At 41.7% G+C, this 17,431-nt stretch overlaps 3 protein-coding genes and 1 non-coding gene across 10 annotated transcripts; all 4 read left to right on the plus strand.

Annotated features, from left to right (window-relative positions):
- Nucleotides 1-1,121: 1,121 nt before the first annotated feature.
- LOC115737833 (membrin-11-like) lies at nucleotides 1,122-3,759 on the plus strand. The gene is made up of 4 exons (XM_030670191.2): nucleotides 1,122-1,512; nucleotides 2,527-2,647; nucleotides 2,738-2,887; nucleotides 3,334-3,759. The coding sequence occupies exons 1-4, from the start codon at nucleotides 1,253-1,255 to the stop codon at nucleotides 3,493-3,495; spliced, it is 693 nt and encodes a 230-aa protein (XP_030526051.2). The 5' UTR covers nucleotides 1,122-1,252; the 3' UTR covers nucleotides 3,496-3,759.
- Nucleotides 3,760-7,972: 4,213 nt separating this feature from the next.
- On the plus strand, nucleotides 7,973-14,329 carry LOC115737830 (probable inactive leucine-rich repeat receptor-like protein kinase At3g03770). Of its 7 annotated transcripts, none has more exons than XM_048281727.1 (10): nucleotides 7,973-8,364; nucleotides 8,569-8,650; nucleotides 9,077-10,421; nucleotides 11,270-11,403; nucleotides 11,767-12,007; nucleotides 12,188-12,396; nucleotides 12,501-12,547; nucleotides 12,925-13,036; nucleotides 13,399-13,678; nucleotides 14,032-14,329. In XM_048281727.1, exons 1-9 carry the CDS (start codon nucleotides 8,330-8,332, stop codon nucleotides 13,675-13,677), a joined length of 2,484 nt encoding a protein of 827 aa, XP_048137684.1. In that variant the 5' UTR covers nucleotides 7,973-8,329; the 3' UTR covers nucleotide 13,678; nucleotides 14,032-14,329. The 7 variants fall into 7 exon arrangements, with proteins under 7 accessions (XP_048137684.1, XP_048137687.1, XP_048137686.1 ...); XM_048281730.1 differs by having other exon boundaries at nucleotides 8,579-8,650; nucleotides 8,997-10,421; XM_048281729.1 differs by having other exon boundaries at nucleotides 7,974-8,364; nucleotides 12,191-12,396.
- Nucleotides 14,330-14,433: 104 nt separating this feature from the next.
- LOC115737832 (LOB domain-containing protein 20) lies at nucleotides 14,434-16,909 on the plus strand. The gene is given in 3 exon segments (XM_030670190.2): nucleotides 14,434-15,582; nucleotides 16,394-16,699; nucleotides 16,702-16,909. Coding segments are annotated over 3 exon segments (1,032 nt in total). The 5' UTR covers nucleotides 14,434-14,931; the 3' UTR covers nucleotides 16,777-16,909.
- A 123-nt stretch (nucleotides 16,910-17,032) lies between these two features.
- On the plus strand, nucleotides 17,033-17,194 carry LOC115737856. The gene has a single exon (XR_004015066.2). It is a non-coding gene; the product is annotated as a U1 spliceosomal RNA (small nuclear RNA).
- Nucleotides 17,195-17,431: the final 237 nt, after the last annotated feature.

The raw sequence follows: 17,431 nt of genomic DNA on the forward strand, positions 1-17,431 counted from the left end.
GTCAAGTCCTTCTTTAAAACAAAAAAGGCACTTCAAGTTATTTTTTGAAACAACGTCTATCTCAAACCCTTATTTGAGAAAATCAAAACACTTCATGCCCTTTTTTGAAAATATTTTTAAATTATTTTTTTTTTATCGAAACAAATGAAATATAATTTTTTAACGTAAAAATATTTGGAAAACAAAGAAAAAAATATGATTTGCTTTTTTTTTTTTGCAAACTATTCTTGATTAATTGGCAGAAAAACATCCGGAGTGCTTGAATCGGATAAAAACGATCAATTAAGTTTCAATTTTCGGCAACAAAAGTACACGTGACATTTTTAATTATTTTTTTAGTATTATGTGGAATTTTTCTTTTTAAAAAAAGATCAATTACGTGCCAATTCCACGTGACATTTTTTTTTAAAAAAAGTCCACGTGGATGCCACGTGTAGTATCATTTTACAAATTAACCTGAAATATTTTTAAAAAATTAAATTAAATTTTAAAAAATCTTTATCACCTAAAAATAATTTTGGGTGAGGGCTTTGCCCCGCCCGCCTTGTCGTCGTCAAGAATGGCAATCCACATAGGACATATCGGCCCTTGGCGGGCGACCCCGCCCGACTGGCGGGGTCGCCGACCCTTGGCCGATCAACATCCCCCGCTACGGTATGCAAGCTCGCTACAACTCATCTTGAATTTTTTTTACTTGTTTTTGTTATTTAGTAATTTTGCAATTACAATGTTGGTTTGATTTTTAGTTTTTTTATAAATTTTTTTTTTTTCCATTTTAGCTTTTAGGTGGATTTTTTTTAAGTTTTGACTTTTTTTTGCTAATTGGATTCGTTCACGTTTTCTTATGATTTTCGGCAAACCACGTCGGACTTGTTACTGAAATAATCGTTTTTCAAAAAAACTGGCACTTAAGTAATAAAAAAAATATTGATATTAAAGTGGGTGTTGTACACACTCCAGATGTTCTTCTCCCTTAATTAATTGTTTCCCATATGTACGGATCTGTGCACGCTTCGCGCGTGTGTAAAACATCGATACTTGCGGAATCGACAAATTCATTCTGTTATGAAAAATAGTCGTGCCTAGAAGGCGGAGCGAAGCCAGGCCCGAACGAAGCAAACCGAAAACGGCAACTAATTTTTTCCGTCACAACGGAAGAAAAGCAAATTAAAATTCACCCCTCGTTCAACTTCTCCTCCCTCTCTCCACTAGTGGGGAAATCTGAATAGCCATCCCAATCCCAACGACGGCGATGGACGGAGCGGGCGGCGGAGGGACGTTGTCGGAGATATACCAGAGCGCGAAGAGGCTGCTCCTGCGGACGAGGGACGCGCTCGAGCGGCTGGAGAGGCTCGAGTGCTCCGCCACCGCCGCCGCCACCGGCGGATTGGACTCCCCGGAGCTGTCGACCTCGATCAGGCGAGACATCGTCCAGATTCAGTCCCTCTGCATCGAGATGGACCGTCTCTGGCGCTTCCTAGGGGCCAAGTCTCAGCGCGATCTCTGGAGGAGGTAATCGATTCTCTCCTGCATAAGCTTTAATCGGTTGACTCCTGTCGTAGAACTTTGTGGTTATCAGGTCAGTTCCTTGTGTGCGGATTTGGATTTGGATTGACGCGCTACGCTTTTCATTTGAACCAAACGCGAAGAATTTCGGTGCAGTTGTCTCTGTGTGCATTTCGGCTGTTTCGATTTCGAAGCTGTATTTGATGGGATGGTTGAATTGCAAGTCAGGCTTTCGCGAGGGTGGTGGTTGTTTCAGCTTAATTCATCTTGATCTTTGGTCTATTTTCTTGAATGCCAAAATGCTTTGAAGTTTCTTCTGCGATTCCATGGTGAAGGACAGCACCTTTACTAGTCGAGCTTCGTAAGTTTACACCGGCCTTGATTTTGGGCGTTGTTAAAATTTTAGACTAGACGGCGTTACCAAAAAATTTTAGACTAGACGATGATGTAGTTCTGGAGATCAATTGAGAATCCTCTTTTTTCATGAAATTTCTTTTGGGTTGTTTTTGCAATTTTTGTCACAGTTCTTAGTCAATGAAAATGAAACTCTGAGGCTCAGGAATCTGTAGATTTGCTTGTCAATATTGCTTAGCCATTGTAGAACCTCTGTAAGTAATTATTTCAGTAGTCAAACCATGTATGGTCACTTAACAGACAGATTAACAAATTATTTTGCACTTATGCAATCCCCATTATTGGGAAACTACAGAGTTGTATCACCTTAAGCATTTAAAATCTGTTAGTGATGTCGGATGAATTGTATTCTTCATGCTCTCGGATGAATTGTACGTTGGAAGTAGTGTTAGTGGTGTATACTTATAGTTTAAGCTTTTCTCTTTTTCCTTTTTAGGTTGAGATAACTTCTGTTGTCCATTGATTTCACTTCTAGTTCTTTAACATTTTCTTATTAATGTAGCTTTCTCATTATTGTGAAATTCCGAACTGACTTTTTTTAATGGCCATCCATCGCATGATCGCATTGGCTTTTGATTCGATTGCTATTGTGACTTAATGGCACAGAAAGGTGGAACAAGTAGCTGAAGAGGCTGAGTCATTGAAAGTGAGCCTAGACAAGTACTCCTCAAGAAATCAGCAAAGAAAGATGGAAGCTAAAGAGAAGGCAGAATTGCTTGGAAGGGCGGTATGTCATCCTTTATCTACTATATAACATGAAGTCTTCTATGGCAGTGAAGCTATCTTTACTCAACATCTAATGGATTTTGTGTTCTAGGATGGGGATTCTGCTCATGTTTTAAGAATTTTTGATGAGGAAGCACAAGCAATGCAATCTGCCCGTAATTCATCCAGGATGTTGGAAGAATCCTATGCTACTGGAGTAGCCATCCTTTCTAAATATTCTGAGCAAAGGGAACGCCTCAAGGTATCTGGCAGCTTACTTTTTATTACCATGCATAAATAAGGTTTTCTTTTCATGGGTACACTGACAAGATTAAAATGATGAATAGAGAATCCTTTTTGAAGATGAATCCTTCTGAGATGTTACTTGACTTTTTGAGGCCACATATTAAACAATTGGTGACTAATGAGACAATGAAAAACAGTAGGTTCAGGGAAAATCAGTTATACATGACTAAGGTTGAACCTCCACTGCTTAAATATTGAATAACTTGTGCTGCCCATGTTTGTCCGTTAGCAATTAGTTTATATGTTCCCCTAGGTATTCCAGGTAGCCAAAGGCCACAAAATAATTTTGGAGATCTAGGATGATAAAACATGAATGAGGCACAAGACTGTTTTTTAATTTGGACCGTGGTTTTCTTATTATAATATCTTCAAAAGTGACAGGCAGTTCTTTTATTTTTCCAGAAAGCTCAACGAAGAGCATTGGATATTCTTAACACAGTGGGACTCTCTAACTCTGTACTGAAACTCGTTGAGAGGCGGCATCGTGTTGACAAATGGATCAAGTATGCAGGCATGATCTTGACGGTCATCATATTGTATGCCTTTTGGAGATGGACAAGGTGATCTGGTTCACATGTTTGGATGGTCATAATGTGACTTTCCTAAATTTTTTCAATTGTAATATCCTTCTCATGTGATGAGTGTACTTATACTTGCCCTTCTTTTCTTAAGAGGGATAGTTTGTGCAGTTTAGATTCAGTTGCAAACTTTGGACTTCATAGTTGTATACTTGGGGTAAATTTGGTTTTATCAGTGATTTGCTAGTTGTGAGGGGGAAAGTATGCCCGAAAGAAACAGGGGAAAAAAAGAAATTAGATGCTTGCAATCTGCGTGGCTGTCATTCTTATCAATGATTTTGGGTGTGATCCATGAGCATTTCATGTTTTGTTAAATCTTCAGGATAGTTACCTGAGAAAAGTAAGCCTTAGAGTGGTTTTTGTGAAATTTAAGTTCGGTCGGAATCACTTCAAAATTTTCCTCTCCCAGGCTTTTTTGGCCTTGGAGAGTCTTTTCTTCTCCTCTTTTTAGTTTTTGGTGCTACGTGGTTTGGGAGTTTTATACCTGAACTGTTGATCTGTTGTGCTAACCCAAATGCCTAGTGGCATCAGAGTTGGACAATTGAGTTCATCCGAATTGACAAGATAATGAGCGGTACTTTGTGGCTATCGAGAGAATGTTCAGCGGAGAACAAACACTACGCTGTTAGCTGATGTTGCATGCAACTATCAAGGACAAATTTTCAATTGAAACGATCTTCGTCCCCTTTTCCCTTCTTTCTTTTAGAATGAGGACCATAACATTTGCTAGAGCCATGTGTTGCATGTTGTTGTTGGTTGTCACACACCACTTCATATGACAATGCGGTGCCTGATTGTTCACTGAATGTCCCCTCTAGTTCCTCCTCTAGTTCATAGAATGCCCTGTCAAGTAAGTTGAGAAACATTCTAGTTTGAAGCATGGCCCGTCTAACCAGGAAGAGTTTGAGCTTGATTTTAAACTCCGACGTTTTCCAGTGCCACAGGATTTCGGTATACTATGTTATGAGGTAGTGAAATAGGTATGACCGTGTGAGGTATGACCATGTGATGTGAGTACTGTCAAGAACAAATCTGAAATACGAAACCATTGGGTCTATCGTGTGTTCAGAAACATGGTTTCATGGCGACGCATCTGTTCTACCTTTTTACCTGGAATCTCTTACTAATTTTGCATGTTGCCGTCTGTTCCTTTTCTTTGATTTCACCCTTCCGAGTTCCTTTTCTCTTCGGGCCAAGCACAGTGGGGCTTGGTTCCTGAGCTTGCTTGCCCTTTTTGCGATCCAATGCGTCGTGCTTGAGATTGTTATGCTCCGGAATCCATGTCGAATCTGGTTCTGGCTTATTGCAGATCTCAATACCTTGAAAAAGGAAATAAGATCTAGTGACCCATTTCGCTATTGGAAGAGGATGCATCATGGTTGGAATACATTCAGTCCTCGATAATGACAGTTTACTTGCAAAGCTGTAGAGGCTATTTTCCAAGGTTGGAAGTTCGTATTCATTGATGGGTTTCCATTACTCAGTGCTTCCAGCGCTTGTTAAGCAGCCAATCATATGTACTGCTTCTCTTGCCACGTAGGATTGGAATTTGTTGCAATATTCTTTTAATTTTTTATTAAGTGTGCTTAAGCAAGCGTTCGTAAGACACTCGTTGTTAATAAGGGGCCCCGGCTCATACGTAGTCGAAAGAAGACCGAAAAGGAGTCCATTAATTACAACAGATGAACGCTTACTCCCTTGCATGGTGCTCCTCCTCTTGGTGCCTCGACCAATTACAATCGTCGATAACAAACTTCGTTTTCACCTAACAATAGTTGACATTTAACGATTCAATCTTCGAAAAGAAGCGATCTTTTCAATCTTGTCTTATTTATTCTATCTCACGTGAATCCTGGACAATTGAAAGGCCCCGGACTTTCCATTGACCGTCTTCCAAAACACCGATTTATGATCGATTAGCCTCGTCACCAACCGCCCATGGCATTCCGTTAACAATGGAACTTTATGTGGTATCCCCCTAACTCGACTCGCATCATCATGTCCTGATCCGCAAGCCTTTTCGAATATTCCCTAAATCTTATGATGATTGGGGTAATTCCCTAAAAAAACATCAACTTTAGGTCTAATGAAGATTATGGCCCGAACCTTTTTTTCATCCCATGAAAAATCACAAACTTTAACTTAAGTCCCAAATCCGACCGCCATTAATTTGGAACTAATTAAGGCTCGTTTAATGAAGAATATGTATTGAGTTACATTAAGGAGTATCGCCATTGTCATGAATTCGAAAAGTTTAGTCACTTAATGACCGATTTAGCTGATTAGGAAGTATTTGAGGCACTCGCACTATCTATGTTTGAAGAAGAGCCGGTGAAGACTCTTAATGTTTAGTATTTAGGAACCGAGTTAGTAAACATGATGCGTTTTGGGCTTCGATGTATGCGGTAACTTCATGTTGATTTCTTCATTATCCGGCTACATCGCTCTTTTCCAGTAAGTTTGTAAGATGGAGCGGATTAAATATGTGGTCACCAACAAAAGAAGGCCACCGATTGCTAATGGTCGTGGCGGTTTATCATCTATTTTTTTTTTCTTGTTTGTGCAGCTTTTGAAGACAAGTGAAGCTGCCACGGATGTTGAAAAACGATGCTTGCCTGCTGCATGGTGTACATCTTTGAAAGCCGAAACAAGTCCGCACTTGAGGCAATTGAACGAGTCGCTAAACCATTTCCGAAACAACAAGTGTTCAACATGTTTAAAGATGAAATCTACAATAATGGTGGTCGAATTTGCTACTTGAGTTAAAGTTTATGATTTTTCACGGGATGAAAAAAAGTTCGGGCCGGAATCTTCATTTAATCCAAAGTCGATGCTTTTTTATGAGATTAAAAAGAAAATTTGAGTTAAAATCGTCATCGAACTTAAAGTTGGTGTCTTTTAAGGGATTACCCTACATGATTTCTCCCATGACAATCATCGCTAGAGAAGGAAACATCCGCAGCGTTCTTTCAATAATTATGATGGGCTCGACAGAGGGAATGAGATGTTCAACTACTGTCGAAGCTCCGTGCAATTATGGCCGATTGTTACTTTCGTCCCGTCGCTTTCGAACGTGGGCCTTTTGAGTTCCCCCAAGAAGATCCTAGATATCACCAAACAAATTATACAGACATTTGACTTTTGAACAGCCAAACTGAGGTCCTGTTCATAAATGGTTGGTGGCACTTGGCTTTTCTCGTGCCCACGACGGTGCTCCGTCGAAGAAAGGATCCGCTTGGATTGACCGTTAGCTTTTATAATACCGATTCGATCAAGATCTTATCGTACGTTTTGATATCTCGTTTTAAAATCGGTAATACTCTCGAAGAGATTTGTGTCTTTCGAAGAGAAGTAGTCTATCGATAAATTCACATAAATGATGTGAATTATTCGATTTTTTTTTGGTCGGAATGTGAATTATTGGTTGAAGACACGATATTGTAGAGATGGATCGCGGGACTAGGAATTTATTAGGGTGTTACATATCGAGCAGAGGTTTTTTTTTTTTTTTTAATTGTGAAACATGGCAACGTTAAAGAAGTGACTGTATAAATTTTGCAGTGGTTGCAAAGCAAGGGGCAACTATAACGAAAGGAGCTTCAATTATTTTGAGAGATTGAAATCAAACTAACGAATCAAATGACATGTCATCCATTCAATTAAACGAACCACGCGGACCGAACTTATCATAGAAATGTTGGGACAATCTGCTCTAGACGTACTTGTACACTTGGAGTGCAGTGTGTCGCCTCTGGATCATGCGGGGCGCATGTGAACAACGCCTAATGAAACCATGTAAACTCCAAAAACATGCATACGAGAAAACATGAAAAAAACATTTTTTTTCGCCCCAATGACTCTCTTTCCAAAACCAAACCTGAATCTGAGTCATTCAAGGTTTTTCCTTTTGATGGGAGAGACAGGAACCATTGCTATTTCACTTGCGGTAATAACGGTCGGTTATTTTTTGTTTTTGGTCGGATAACGGTCGATGATTCACTCGTCATCTCTTTTGTTCAAATGAGCATCAATTCAACCGTTACTAGCACTGTAGAGAGAGAGAGAGAGAGAGAGAGAGAGAGAGAGGCGCCAAAAGCAAACGAGTAGGGAGGGGAGTGGAGGGTCCACTTCGACGGCACAGAATTGCAGCAATGACGGGACGAGAGAGAGCCAAAGCCTCACCAGACTCCGAAAGCGAAAGCTTACTTTGAACCCTTCTGTGCAAATCCCCGCCCTCCTTGTCATTCTTTTACAATTTTGAAAAAACTCTTCCTTTCATTGCTTTTTTTTTTCCTTTAATCTACAGATAATTTTGCAGCTCTATTGAAATGGGTTGGCCTCCACGTACAGAAAGGAGAGAGAAGGAGACAGAAGGTGATGTTTTATTGCTCTGAAAGTGAGAGGAATAAAGGGTCATCGTCTGCTAGAATCTCCGTTCCTTCTCTCTCTCTCTCTCTCTCTCTCCACATACATACCACAGAAAGGGCAAAATAATAGCGAGAATAGTTGAAAGGAAGCAAGGGGGTATACGCTCTTTTTCTTTTTCTTCCTTTTCTTTTGAAGGGGTGTTCCAAGGAAAGTGACGGAAATGTCGGTATGTGGGATTTCCCGGTCACCCTCTCGTGTTGTGTTGTGGGTGCTTTGAATTGCCATTGAACAGACCCGTGTCGCTGTGTCGTCTTTCTATCAAGCAATGTAATGAGAACTCGTCACTGGAACCCTGAAGAAGAACACAGTGTCTGTGCCCGTGGGGAAAGAATCACATGACCCCCTTTTGAAGGAAAAAGGATAGTAAAGCTGCTTACAAGTGTGTGGTGTGGATGAGATTTCATTTGTTTTTCTGGGCTTCACTGCGGTAAGCCATATGGGTTCCCCCCCTCCCCCCGGTTCTCCCCCCCCCCCGGGAATTTTACTTCAGAATCTGCTTTTACTCCATGTTTTCCATTTTCGCTCCTATAACCAAGTGAAATTATGAGATTGGGTAAGAGTTGGTCTCTGCAGGAGAAGTTTGTGCTGGGATTTTGATGCTTGCTGCTGAAAATTTGTGTGTTTTCTGGAGTTTGTTTCAGGGGCTGTTTCGGAAAGCTATTGAAGGAGCTCTACAGTTAACTGGATGCATTTGTTCATGTTCACTGGCAACATAAAAGTGAGTTTTTTTTACTCGAGCATACAATATCATCTAAACCAAAATAACAGCTTGGGGACGAGCAGATGTGGTAGAGGTCTCAGCTTACTTGAAGTTGGTTGAATTGAACCAGACCTTAAAAGAAATAGAAGAACTCTCTCTCTCACTCTCTCAATGGACAAATTGTACATAATCTTCTTGAAATTTTTTATGGTGTCAGTTCTTTAACAATATCCATGATAACGAAGCTTGCAGACCTCTATTTTAGTCTTGAGGACCAAAAGTTCAGCAATTGACAAGGACATAGTTTCATAATTTTTGTAGAACCCACAGGAGCATCTCAAGTGTCCACCTGCTATTTCTGCAAGTGTTCGGTCTGCAATATATTCATCTTCCGTCTTGAGGGAACTGTGTGATGTCTTGTGTGTTCTATTGCTGTGTCAGAGCAATGGAAAAAGCATTCAATGGATATGCATTTCTGGTTCTTGCCATTATCTTTCTCTCAATGCGCCCCACAGAACAGCTTCAGTCTTCCCAGGCCCAGACCCTTCTGAGAATTCAATATCTTTTGGACAATCCACCTGTTTTAAGAGGCTGGACTGACGGCACAGATTTCTGCAATACTGAGACCAATTCATCTCTCACCATCGTGTGCTATGAAGAAAGTGTGACACAGCTTATTATAATAGGTGAGAATGGGGCTCCTGCATTGCCGCAAAACTTTTCCGTGGATTCCTTTGTGACGACGCTGGTAAAGCTTCCTAATTTGAAGGTCCTCACACTAGTTTCTCTGGGCTTGTGGGGGCCATTGCCTGGTAAAATCGCACGGCTTTCATCGCTGGAGATATTCAATGTGAGCTCTAATTTCTTGTATGGTGCACTCCCCCATGAGGTTTCGTCTTTGATAATCCTGCAAACGCTCATTCTTGACAAGAACATGTTCTCCGGTCCACTGCCAGATTGGACTGGTAAGCTCCTGAATTTGACTGTGCTAAGTCTGAGACAGAATTCATTTAATGGATCTCTGCCTGATGCTTTGAGTAACTTGGAGAATCTCAGAGTTCTCTCACTGTCACATAATCATTTCTCCGACGAAGTGCCAGACTTAAGCAGTTTGAGAAATCTTCAAGTTCTTGACTTGGAAGATAATGCTTTTGAAGGTCAATTTCCGAAACTTGACAATAGGTTGGTCACTCTCATAATCAGCAAGAACAAGTTCAGATCTGGAATTCCTTCTGATCTAAGCTCATATTATCAGCTTGAGCATCTAGATATCTCCTTCAATAGTTTCATTGGGCCATTCCCGCACTCTTTGCTGGTTCTCCCCTCTATTACTTTTCTAAATATTGCGGGAAATAAACTGACAGGCATGCTTTCCGAAAATCAGTCTTGCAATGATGAATTGACATTTGTGGATTTATCATCCAATCTTTTGACGGGAAGCTTGCCTGATTGTCTGTCTGATTCAAAGAAGCGTCATGTCTCGTATGCTAAGAATTGTTTGGCTGCTGAAGATCAAGATCAACAGCCACTTTCATTTTGCCACAATGAGGCTTTAGCTGTTGGCATAGTGCCTGGCCAGAAGAAGCGAAAACAAGCGGCTAAAACAGTTCTTGCCTTGGGCATTGTAGGGGGCATTTTGGGAGGAATTTTGCTTGTCAGTCTGATATTTTTGGCTATCAGAAGAGCCAATGCCAGGAAGGCAAATAAATCACCTCCTACGAGGCTGATAACCGAGAAAGCATCGACTGGGTCTGGGTATACCTCAAAGTTGCTCACTGATGCCAGTGAGTGCTCTCTCTCTCTCTGCATCGCACTATGCTTGTGCTTGAAATGCATATGAAAGACTACCTGTGCAAATAAGAGGGTATAAATGTATCTGGATGCCTCTTTGGCTTCCCATATTATGTATTGACTAGTAGTGATGTCTAAGGAGACCCAAGCATTTTAGAAGAGTTTTAGTTTTTGCCAACCTAGTACATTATTAATAGTTTGCTATTCCAAGAATTTATGACAGTAAAAAGACAACATGGTTGTGCAGAAATAAGTAAGTGGAATCCCATTAGTCAATGTTGTATAGCTCATCCTTGATTCTTTCTATTTGAACCAGTGGTGATTCTCTAGTGAGTGCAGAAGAGCTTTTTCAGTATTGCTTGTGTGGTTGTAAATTTTATCTTGCCAAACATGAGAGGAAATAATCATCTGCTTCAACTTGCGCTCACCCAGCCATGTGCATGCCCTAGAGGTTCAACAAGCAGAGCGTGATTGTCTATTATTCTTCCACCGGAAGAGAATTGTACCACGCTTGCCCTTTCTGCTATGTGACGGTAAAAGTTATCATACTGTGCCTGATATAGAATCACCTACTTCAACTTGGCTGGCTAAATAACAAAAATTGGACTGATCTGAGACTGTCTGCGTCCACTGGAGGTTTTAAGTTCTAATTGATAATCATTGACAAACGGAGCTCGGTCATCCTTACGTTCTGTGGGCGAGAGAAGAACCATACAATGCACACGCCTGAAATGATTGAGAACGAAAACCATCATGACCAAAGAATCTATTTTCACACTTGATAATCTAAGTTCCACATATCAAGCACAAAGAGTGATAATTTCGTTATGCCCTTGTGAAGGATACATATCTCAGACCATGAAGCTGGGAGCACTTGGGCTTCCACCTTACCGGACCTTTTCTTTGGAGGAGATTGAAGAGGCCACTGGTAACTTTGATACATCTGCTTTCATAGGTGAAGGTTCTCATGGCCAGGTATGCTATCTAATCTATATTAAGTGACACCGTTTGTTGTTCTCTTCATTTTGTATGCTTCTATGTGGTGCTTTTTGGCATGATAAATTTTGGCATAGACCATGAGAAGAAAATTCCTCCTACTTCCAGCAACTGATCAGTGATATTGACTTCATGTTGCATGAGATTTGCATTGTGTATTTGGATCAAAATGAAGTATTTTCCTCCTCTAAAGTTTGGAAGAAGTGATTTAAGAAGCATGTCAGATTGTAATTTGTCATTGTCTCTGCGCCATTTAATTGGTGTCTCATCAGCTGAGCATTGCCAATAGTGTTTAATATTCTCTATGTCAGAATCCCATGCCTCTCTTTGTAATGGTTTCAGATGTACAAAGGTCAGCTGAAGAATGGGTCTCTTGTAGCCATCAAATGCCTGAAAGTTAAGAAAAGCCAGAGCATTCAGCACTTCATGCACCACATCGAGTTAATTTCAAAACTTAGACATCCCCATGTTGTCAGTGCTCTTGGACACTGCTTCGAGTGTTACTGGGATGATTCAAGCGTGAGCAGAATCTTTCTTGTGTTCGAATATGTACCAAATGGTACATTAAGGAGCTGGATCTCGGGTAAATCTGAATTTCACTTTATATCTGAGTTGGACCATAAATGTAATGGCCTTGTTTGATCGAGCTATACCTGTAAAATTAGTTCTTCTGTTCTCTTCTTGTAATCTTTTAGGCAGAAAAATTATTTTTGTACGGTACTTTCTCTCGTTATGGACCGATTACGACTTTGGACATGTTTGGCAGGGCGGCGTGCTAGGGAATCACTCACCTGGTCACAAAGGATTGGTGCTGCAATTGGGGTAGCGAAGGGCATTCAATTTCTACATACTGGGATTGTGCCCGGTTTATATTCAAACAACTTGAAAATGACTGATATTCTTGTTGATCTGAATCTTGTTGCCAAAATAAGCAGCTATAGCCTTCCATTGTTAGCAGAGGAAGAGGGGAAGGTACCAGAAAGAAACTGGTTGTGGCTCTTTATGCTTTTTTCTGTTCGGAAACATCGTAATTTTGCTGCTAAAATATTCCCTTTTTTTTTTTTTTTTTTTTTCAGGAGGGTAGTAAGATGCCTTCTGGAGGATCCAAGGAAATAATTGCTAGGTGCGTGAAGAAATTCTTAGTGCTCTAAGTGATTACAACCAGTTATGACCATACAAGACTCAATGAAGCTTGAATGTTTTGGTGAATAATAAGATAGTTCTATGGCGCTCATTCATTTTATGATGAGTTTAAAATATCTGACACTCTTAACTCACGAGTACAACAAAACGGTTTGCACAACAGGGACAAAGTCTTTTCTTTCCCAAAGTACATGCATTCCACTGGTACGGTGTCTCTGTTTGATGCACCATTGCCCTCTCTGCCATGCGAGTCAAAACTGCATGATAAATGGTGCATTTGGAATAAATATTATCAAACAACTTATTTACCTTTTATACATTGACAGTTTAATTTTTTCTGAGTTTACGATATTTCAGGATGAAACACCAGGATAAGACCGACATCTATGACTTTGGGGTAATCCTGCTAGAGATCATATCAGGAAGGCCATTCAGATCAAACAGTGAAGTTGATGTCGTAAAAGACCAAGTAAGAGCAGTTCCTGCATTTTCTTGCATTAGATAATGAAGAATACTAATTGTCTTGCTCTTGCAAGTTGCTAGATTAAATTAAATTCATTTATTGCTATATCATTTTGCAGTAGTTTGAAAACTAAAATTTACAGGATTGTTTTGAGTGGTCATGTCGCAGGTTGTCGTTATTGTCCATCAATTGCAACACTTAAGATTTCACCCTGTCATGCACATTTTTGTATAGAAAGAGTGCCAAAAAAAAAGAATGTGCAGTTAGCTTTATAATTGTTGATCCCTGTTTCAGTAACAATTTGCCTCAAACCGACAGAGTTCTTTTCCTTCCTCATATTTGGGTATGGCGTCATTGAACATTTGCAGCTACAATCGAGTATGATGGGTGATGATACCACTAGAAGGAGCTCTGTTGACTCTTCGATTCGAAGAGTATGCTCAGACCAATCATTGAGAACGATGATGGAAATTTGCGTGAGATGTTTGAACAAGGAACCCGCAGATAGACCATCTATTGAAGACGTTCTGTGGAACTTGCAATTCGCTGCTCAGGTCCAAGATGCATGGCGAGGAGACTCACGGAGCAGTGAAGGGTCTCCAACATCCCCTTCACAAGAGCCGGGGCTACGTCTCTCCATCCGATGAGGTTCTTATTCTTGTGCCATCCTCCATAGAATGGAAAGTCATTGTGAAATGTCCTGATTCCCTACTTGCTTTCCTTCTGACTCATCTATAATCCCATTTTGATGTCAATGAATGGACCAAAATTGATGAACATATCTTCTTGAAAATTTGAATGGTTTTGGATGTTTCTAAACGGTTGTGTTTGAAATTCTCAAACTCCTTTATGAGATAGTAAATTACTACAACTTTTGGAAACACCATCACTAGAAAAAGAGAGAAGCCTTACAGAAACACATTATAAAAGAAAGAAAATCCATTATTCAAAACTTCATGCATTGTACAACACTAGTAAATGTGACACATTTTGGTTTGCAGTTGATGGAATTAAAAGAGCAAAACAGGAAAACACAAGTAAATCAAGACGTTATTCTCAGAGAGATTTTTCCGGCTGATGCTCCACTATAATTAGTTCTTTGGCTTGATAAGTATACATTAGTTCAAGTTTCTCCTTGCTCGGTTATCCTTTCTTGCAATTTTTGTAAGTTTCCTGTGCAACTGGATGACAGTGACAGTGTGCATCCTGTATATTACAAGCTCTGTGAAATAGAGAATAAGCTCTTGTCCTTGACTCCTGCACAAGTAGTCATTCAAGTGTACCTTTTTCTTATGCTCATTACTCCTCTGGGAATTTCCACAATCTTCCCAGCATTGCCCTTTTATGTTCTATTGGGAGTATGGACAGTCGATTGCGTAAAACTGCATCATAGCTATATCGCCGGCCATTAGATTGAAGCACAGATATCATGTCGGTATGAGCTATAAAATGAGAGGTTAAGCATGATTTCAGCTTGTCACCTCACATAGAGGGGTGAGACAGATTGTGTTTCAGTTGAGTGTACATGCTTAGAAAGCATGACAAATCATGATTACTTAACATACTAATATCTTCTGTTTATGTAAAATGCGAAAAAACAAGAACATAAGGAGAAACTTTGTGGATCGGACGTTGCTTTCTTGTGCATTCATACATGGTAATTGGTAAGACATGCATGCACGCCTAGTTTTCCTAGCATTCCACACGCCACGGGAAGCACAATTCTTGCACCTCCCTCCAGCAACACAAACACAATCTTCTTCCTCTTCACACACAAACCGATGTTCGCCAATTAATTATTTGATCTCACATTTAATTCTTTCCCCATTTTTTTTCTCAAGGTGAAACATGAACTCACTCTCTTTTGCTAATATCACTTCACCACTGACCAGACTCTTCCCATGTCTCTCTCTTCTCCATCTCTCACCAAACATAACGTCTCTCTCTCTCTCTCTCTCTCTCCCTCTTTTACCTCATTCAACTCGCCTCGCCTCGCCAGGGCGCTTCACGCGAGCAACGTGCCATCGTCCGCTTCTCCTTTTTCTCCATTTGGACACAAGCCACCACCCTTTTCTGTCTTATATCACGCATCAAGTAACATCTACCGCAACCTTCTCCTTCTTGATTCACCCACTACCACCAACGAAAGGATTGGCACCGACCTCAGCATGGATGGGATGCAAGGTGATGGCATGTCGGATGATCGGCGCAAGGGCCGCAGCGCAGCCAGGCGTGCCATTCCCCCAGTGGAATCGGCGGCCGAGGAGGTGGCGGCGCCTCCTAATGGGGCACCATGCGGTGCGTGCAAGTTCTTGAGGAGGAAGTGCACCAAGGGGTGCATATTCGCGCCCTATTTTGGGTCGGATCAGGGGGCAGCTAAATTCGCTGCTGTGCACAAGGTGTTTGGGGCGAGCAATGTGTCCAAGCTGCTCCTTCACATTCCTGTCGACAGGAGGCAGGATGCAGTTGTGACGGTCTCGCACGAAGCCCAGGCGAGGCTGGCAGATCCCGTTTATGGCTGCGTGTCGACCATCCTCGCATTGCAACAACAGGTTCACAAAAACACTGACTTTTGTGCAAAATCTTGTTAAATTCCTCTGAATCAATGATGCAGAACAAACGCAGCTCCGACAGCAAATAAGGAGATGGCTAAACTTTGGGGTTTGAATTACCTTTCCCTTTTTGCTCTGCTTGACTTGATGGCTGATTCCATAGAGATTTTCTACCAGGAACATTAACATAGACAATTAATCCTTTGTGTACAATGTATTCATTGGACAAATCCAGCGTATCTCCAAGGTATTTAGGAGTTTCCAGTTCTCCTCGAGTGAGATAGAACAGCTCGCCGATCCCACTGTTACCATAGTATAAAAAATCTATCTTTCTACATATAATAGCAAAAACTCTCTATCCTCCGACCGTTTCACACCTTGATGGAAAGCCAACCAGCAAAAACATAAGAAAAAATGGCGAGGATTGTCTGAAATAAGCGAGCGAAAGAGGATTCGAGCCCAGGTTCTAAACTTCGTTTCTGATTTTTTAGACCAAGTGCTTGGCAATTCCTCCTAGTTTGTTTGGCCATAATAGCCGACAGGGATCAAGTTCTTGGAAAATGCTTGGCTAGGATCTTGGGCACTGTGGTATCGGTACCTAATCCAGGAAAAAAGAAGAGAACAAAACTCAAATGGATTCCCAGTAGCTTATGAGGTGACTGATTCACAACGTTCGTTTCTCTCTTGAAGCTGACCTGATTTGTTTCCCCTCTGATTGCCAGAAGCATCCGCGTCTTCCCCAATCTTTTTCCCCACCAGAGAACAAAACTAATGAGTGTTATCTCCACAAAAGTAATGCCTACGTCTGCAGGTGGCGACCCTGCAAGCTGAGCTCTCTCTGGTGCATACGCAGCTGATGAGCAGCCGATACGCGGTGGCGAATGCCTTCCAGACCCCGGAGATGCAGCAGCCCCAGCCGCCCCGCCCCTACCTCCTCCCGATGCTGCAACCAGAGTACTCCAACAACTCCTCCGCCACCTCCAACAACTTCATCAACATTGGCAGCTTCGCCGGCGCCAGCAACTTCGACATCGGCGCCGCAGCGTCCTCCCACACCCTGGAGCCCCTTCCCCAGTTCCCGCACCCGCCCAGGGACGAGGACGAGGGGGAGGGGGAGGGGGGGGGGAGGAGGAGGGGGAAGAGGAGAGCCATGTGCCCGCCATTTTCGGGGACGAAATCTTCCGTGGAAGGTGAAGAGAGAGTTTTTAGGAAAATGGCCCCGGGCGTGAGTTTCTTGTTCTCCTCCTCATTCATAGACACAGGGCCATTCATGTCCATGTCACTGGTGTGAATAACAGACTTGTTTTTACTTTTTTTAGTAACATGACTAGCATGGTTTCTACTTTTTCGTTCGCCCTTGTCGTTTTACTTCCGTGTCCCACATCGAACAACTAGTAGCGCAAGAGAGGGAAAGCATCTTATAAAATGGAGGCTAAGTGGCAAGAGCACCATACTTACCTGGACGGGGTCAATGGGCGATCATGAAGGTCCATGGCCTAGGTTGGCGACTTCCATTGCACTCTCGGAGGGGCGCCCGCCTAAGGTCAGCCCAAGTGGCTGAGCCTACGTCATAATTTGTGGCAGCGGGGGCCTGCGTTCGCGCGGCCCCTAACCAATTACTAACATAAGTTTTCGGCGTGCATATGGCATGTGCGGGTTGCTTGCAATTGTCATTTTCGAAGGAACTACGAAGTGGTCAGAATTGTTGGTAGTTTTTCGATCTTCCTAGGTACTATCCTCCCTGCAGTGCCGGCTTACCGGATTTACGTGTAGATGTGCTTTCAAGGAAAATCCTTGGAAGCGATGTCTTTGCAAGATCTTCAGACGGAAACCGCAGCAAAGCACACCT

Source organism: Rhodamnia argentea, chromosome 7 (genome assembly GCF_020921035.1).
Source record: "Rhodamnia argentea isolate NSW1041297 chromosome 7, ASM2092103v1, whole genome shotgun sequence".
NCBI classification, from domain to species: Eukaryota; Viridiplantae; Streptophyta; class Magnoliopsida; order Myrtales; family Myrtaceae; genus Rhodamnia; species Rhodamnia argentea.

Excerpts from the sequence above, each read along its gene's own strand:
- LOC115737833 (XM_030670191.2), top strand. The coding sequence starts at position 1,253 with ATGGACGGAGCGGGCGGCGGAGGGACGTTGTCGGAGATATACCAGAGC. Across the intron at positions 2,648-2,737 it reads CAGAATTGCTTGGAAGGGCG|GATGGGGATTCTGCTCATGT; the intron begins GTATGTCATCCT and ends TTTGTGTTCTAG. Across the intron at positions 2,888-3,333 it reads AGCAAAGGGAACGCCTCAAG|AAAGCTCAACGAAGAGCATT; the intron begins GTATCTGGCAGC and ends TTATTTTTCCAG.
- LOC115737830 (XM_048281727.1), top strand. The coding sequence starts at position 8,330 with ATGAGATTTCATTTGTTTTTCTGGGCTTCACTGCG. Across the intron at positions 10,422-11,269 it reads AAAGTTGCTCACTGATGCCA|GATACATATCTCAGACCATG; the intron begins GTGAGTGCTCTC and ends GCCCTTGTGAAG. Across the intron at positions 12,397-12,500 it reads TAGCAGAGGAAGAGGGGAAG|GAGGGTAGTAAGATGCCTTC; the intron begins GTACCAGAAAGA and ends TTTTTTTTTCAG.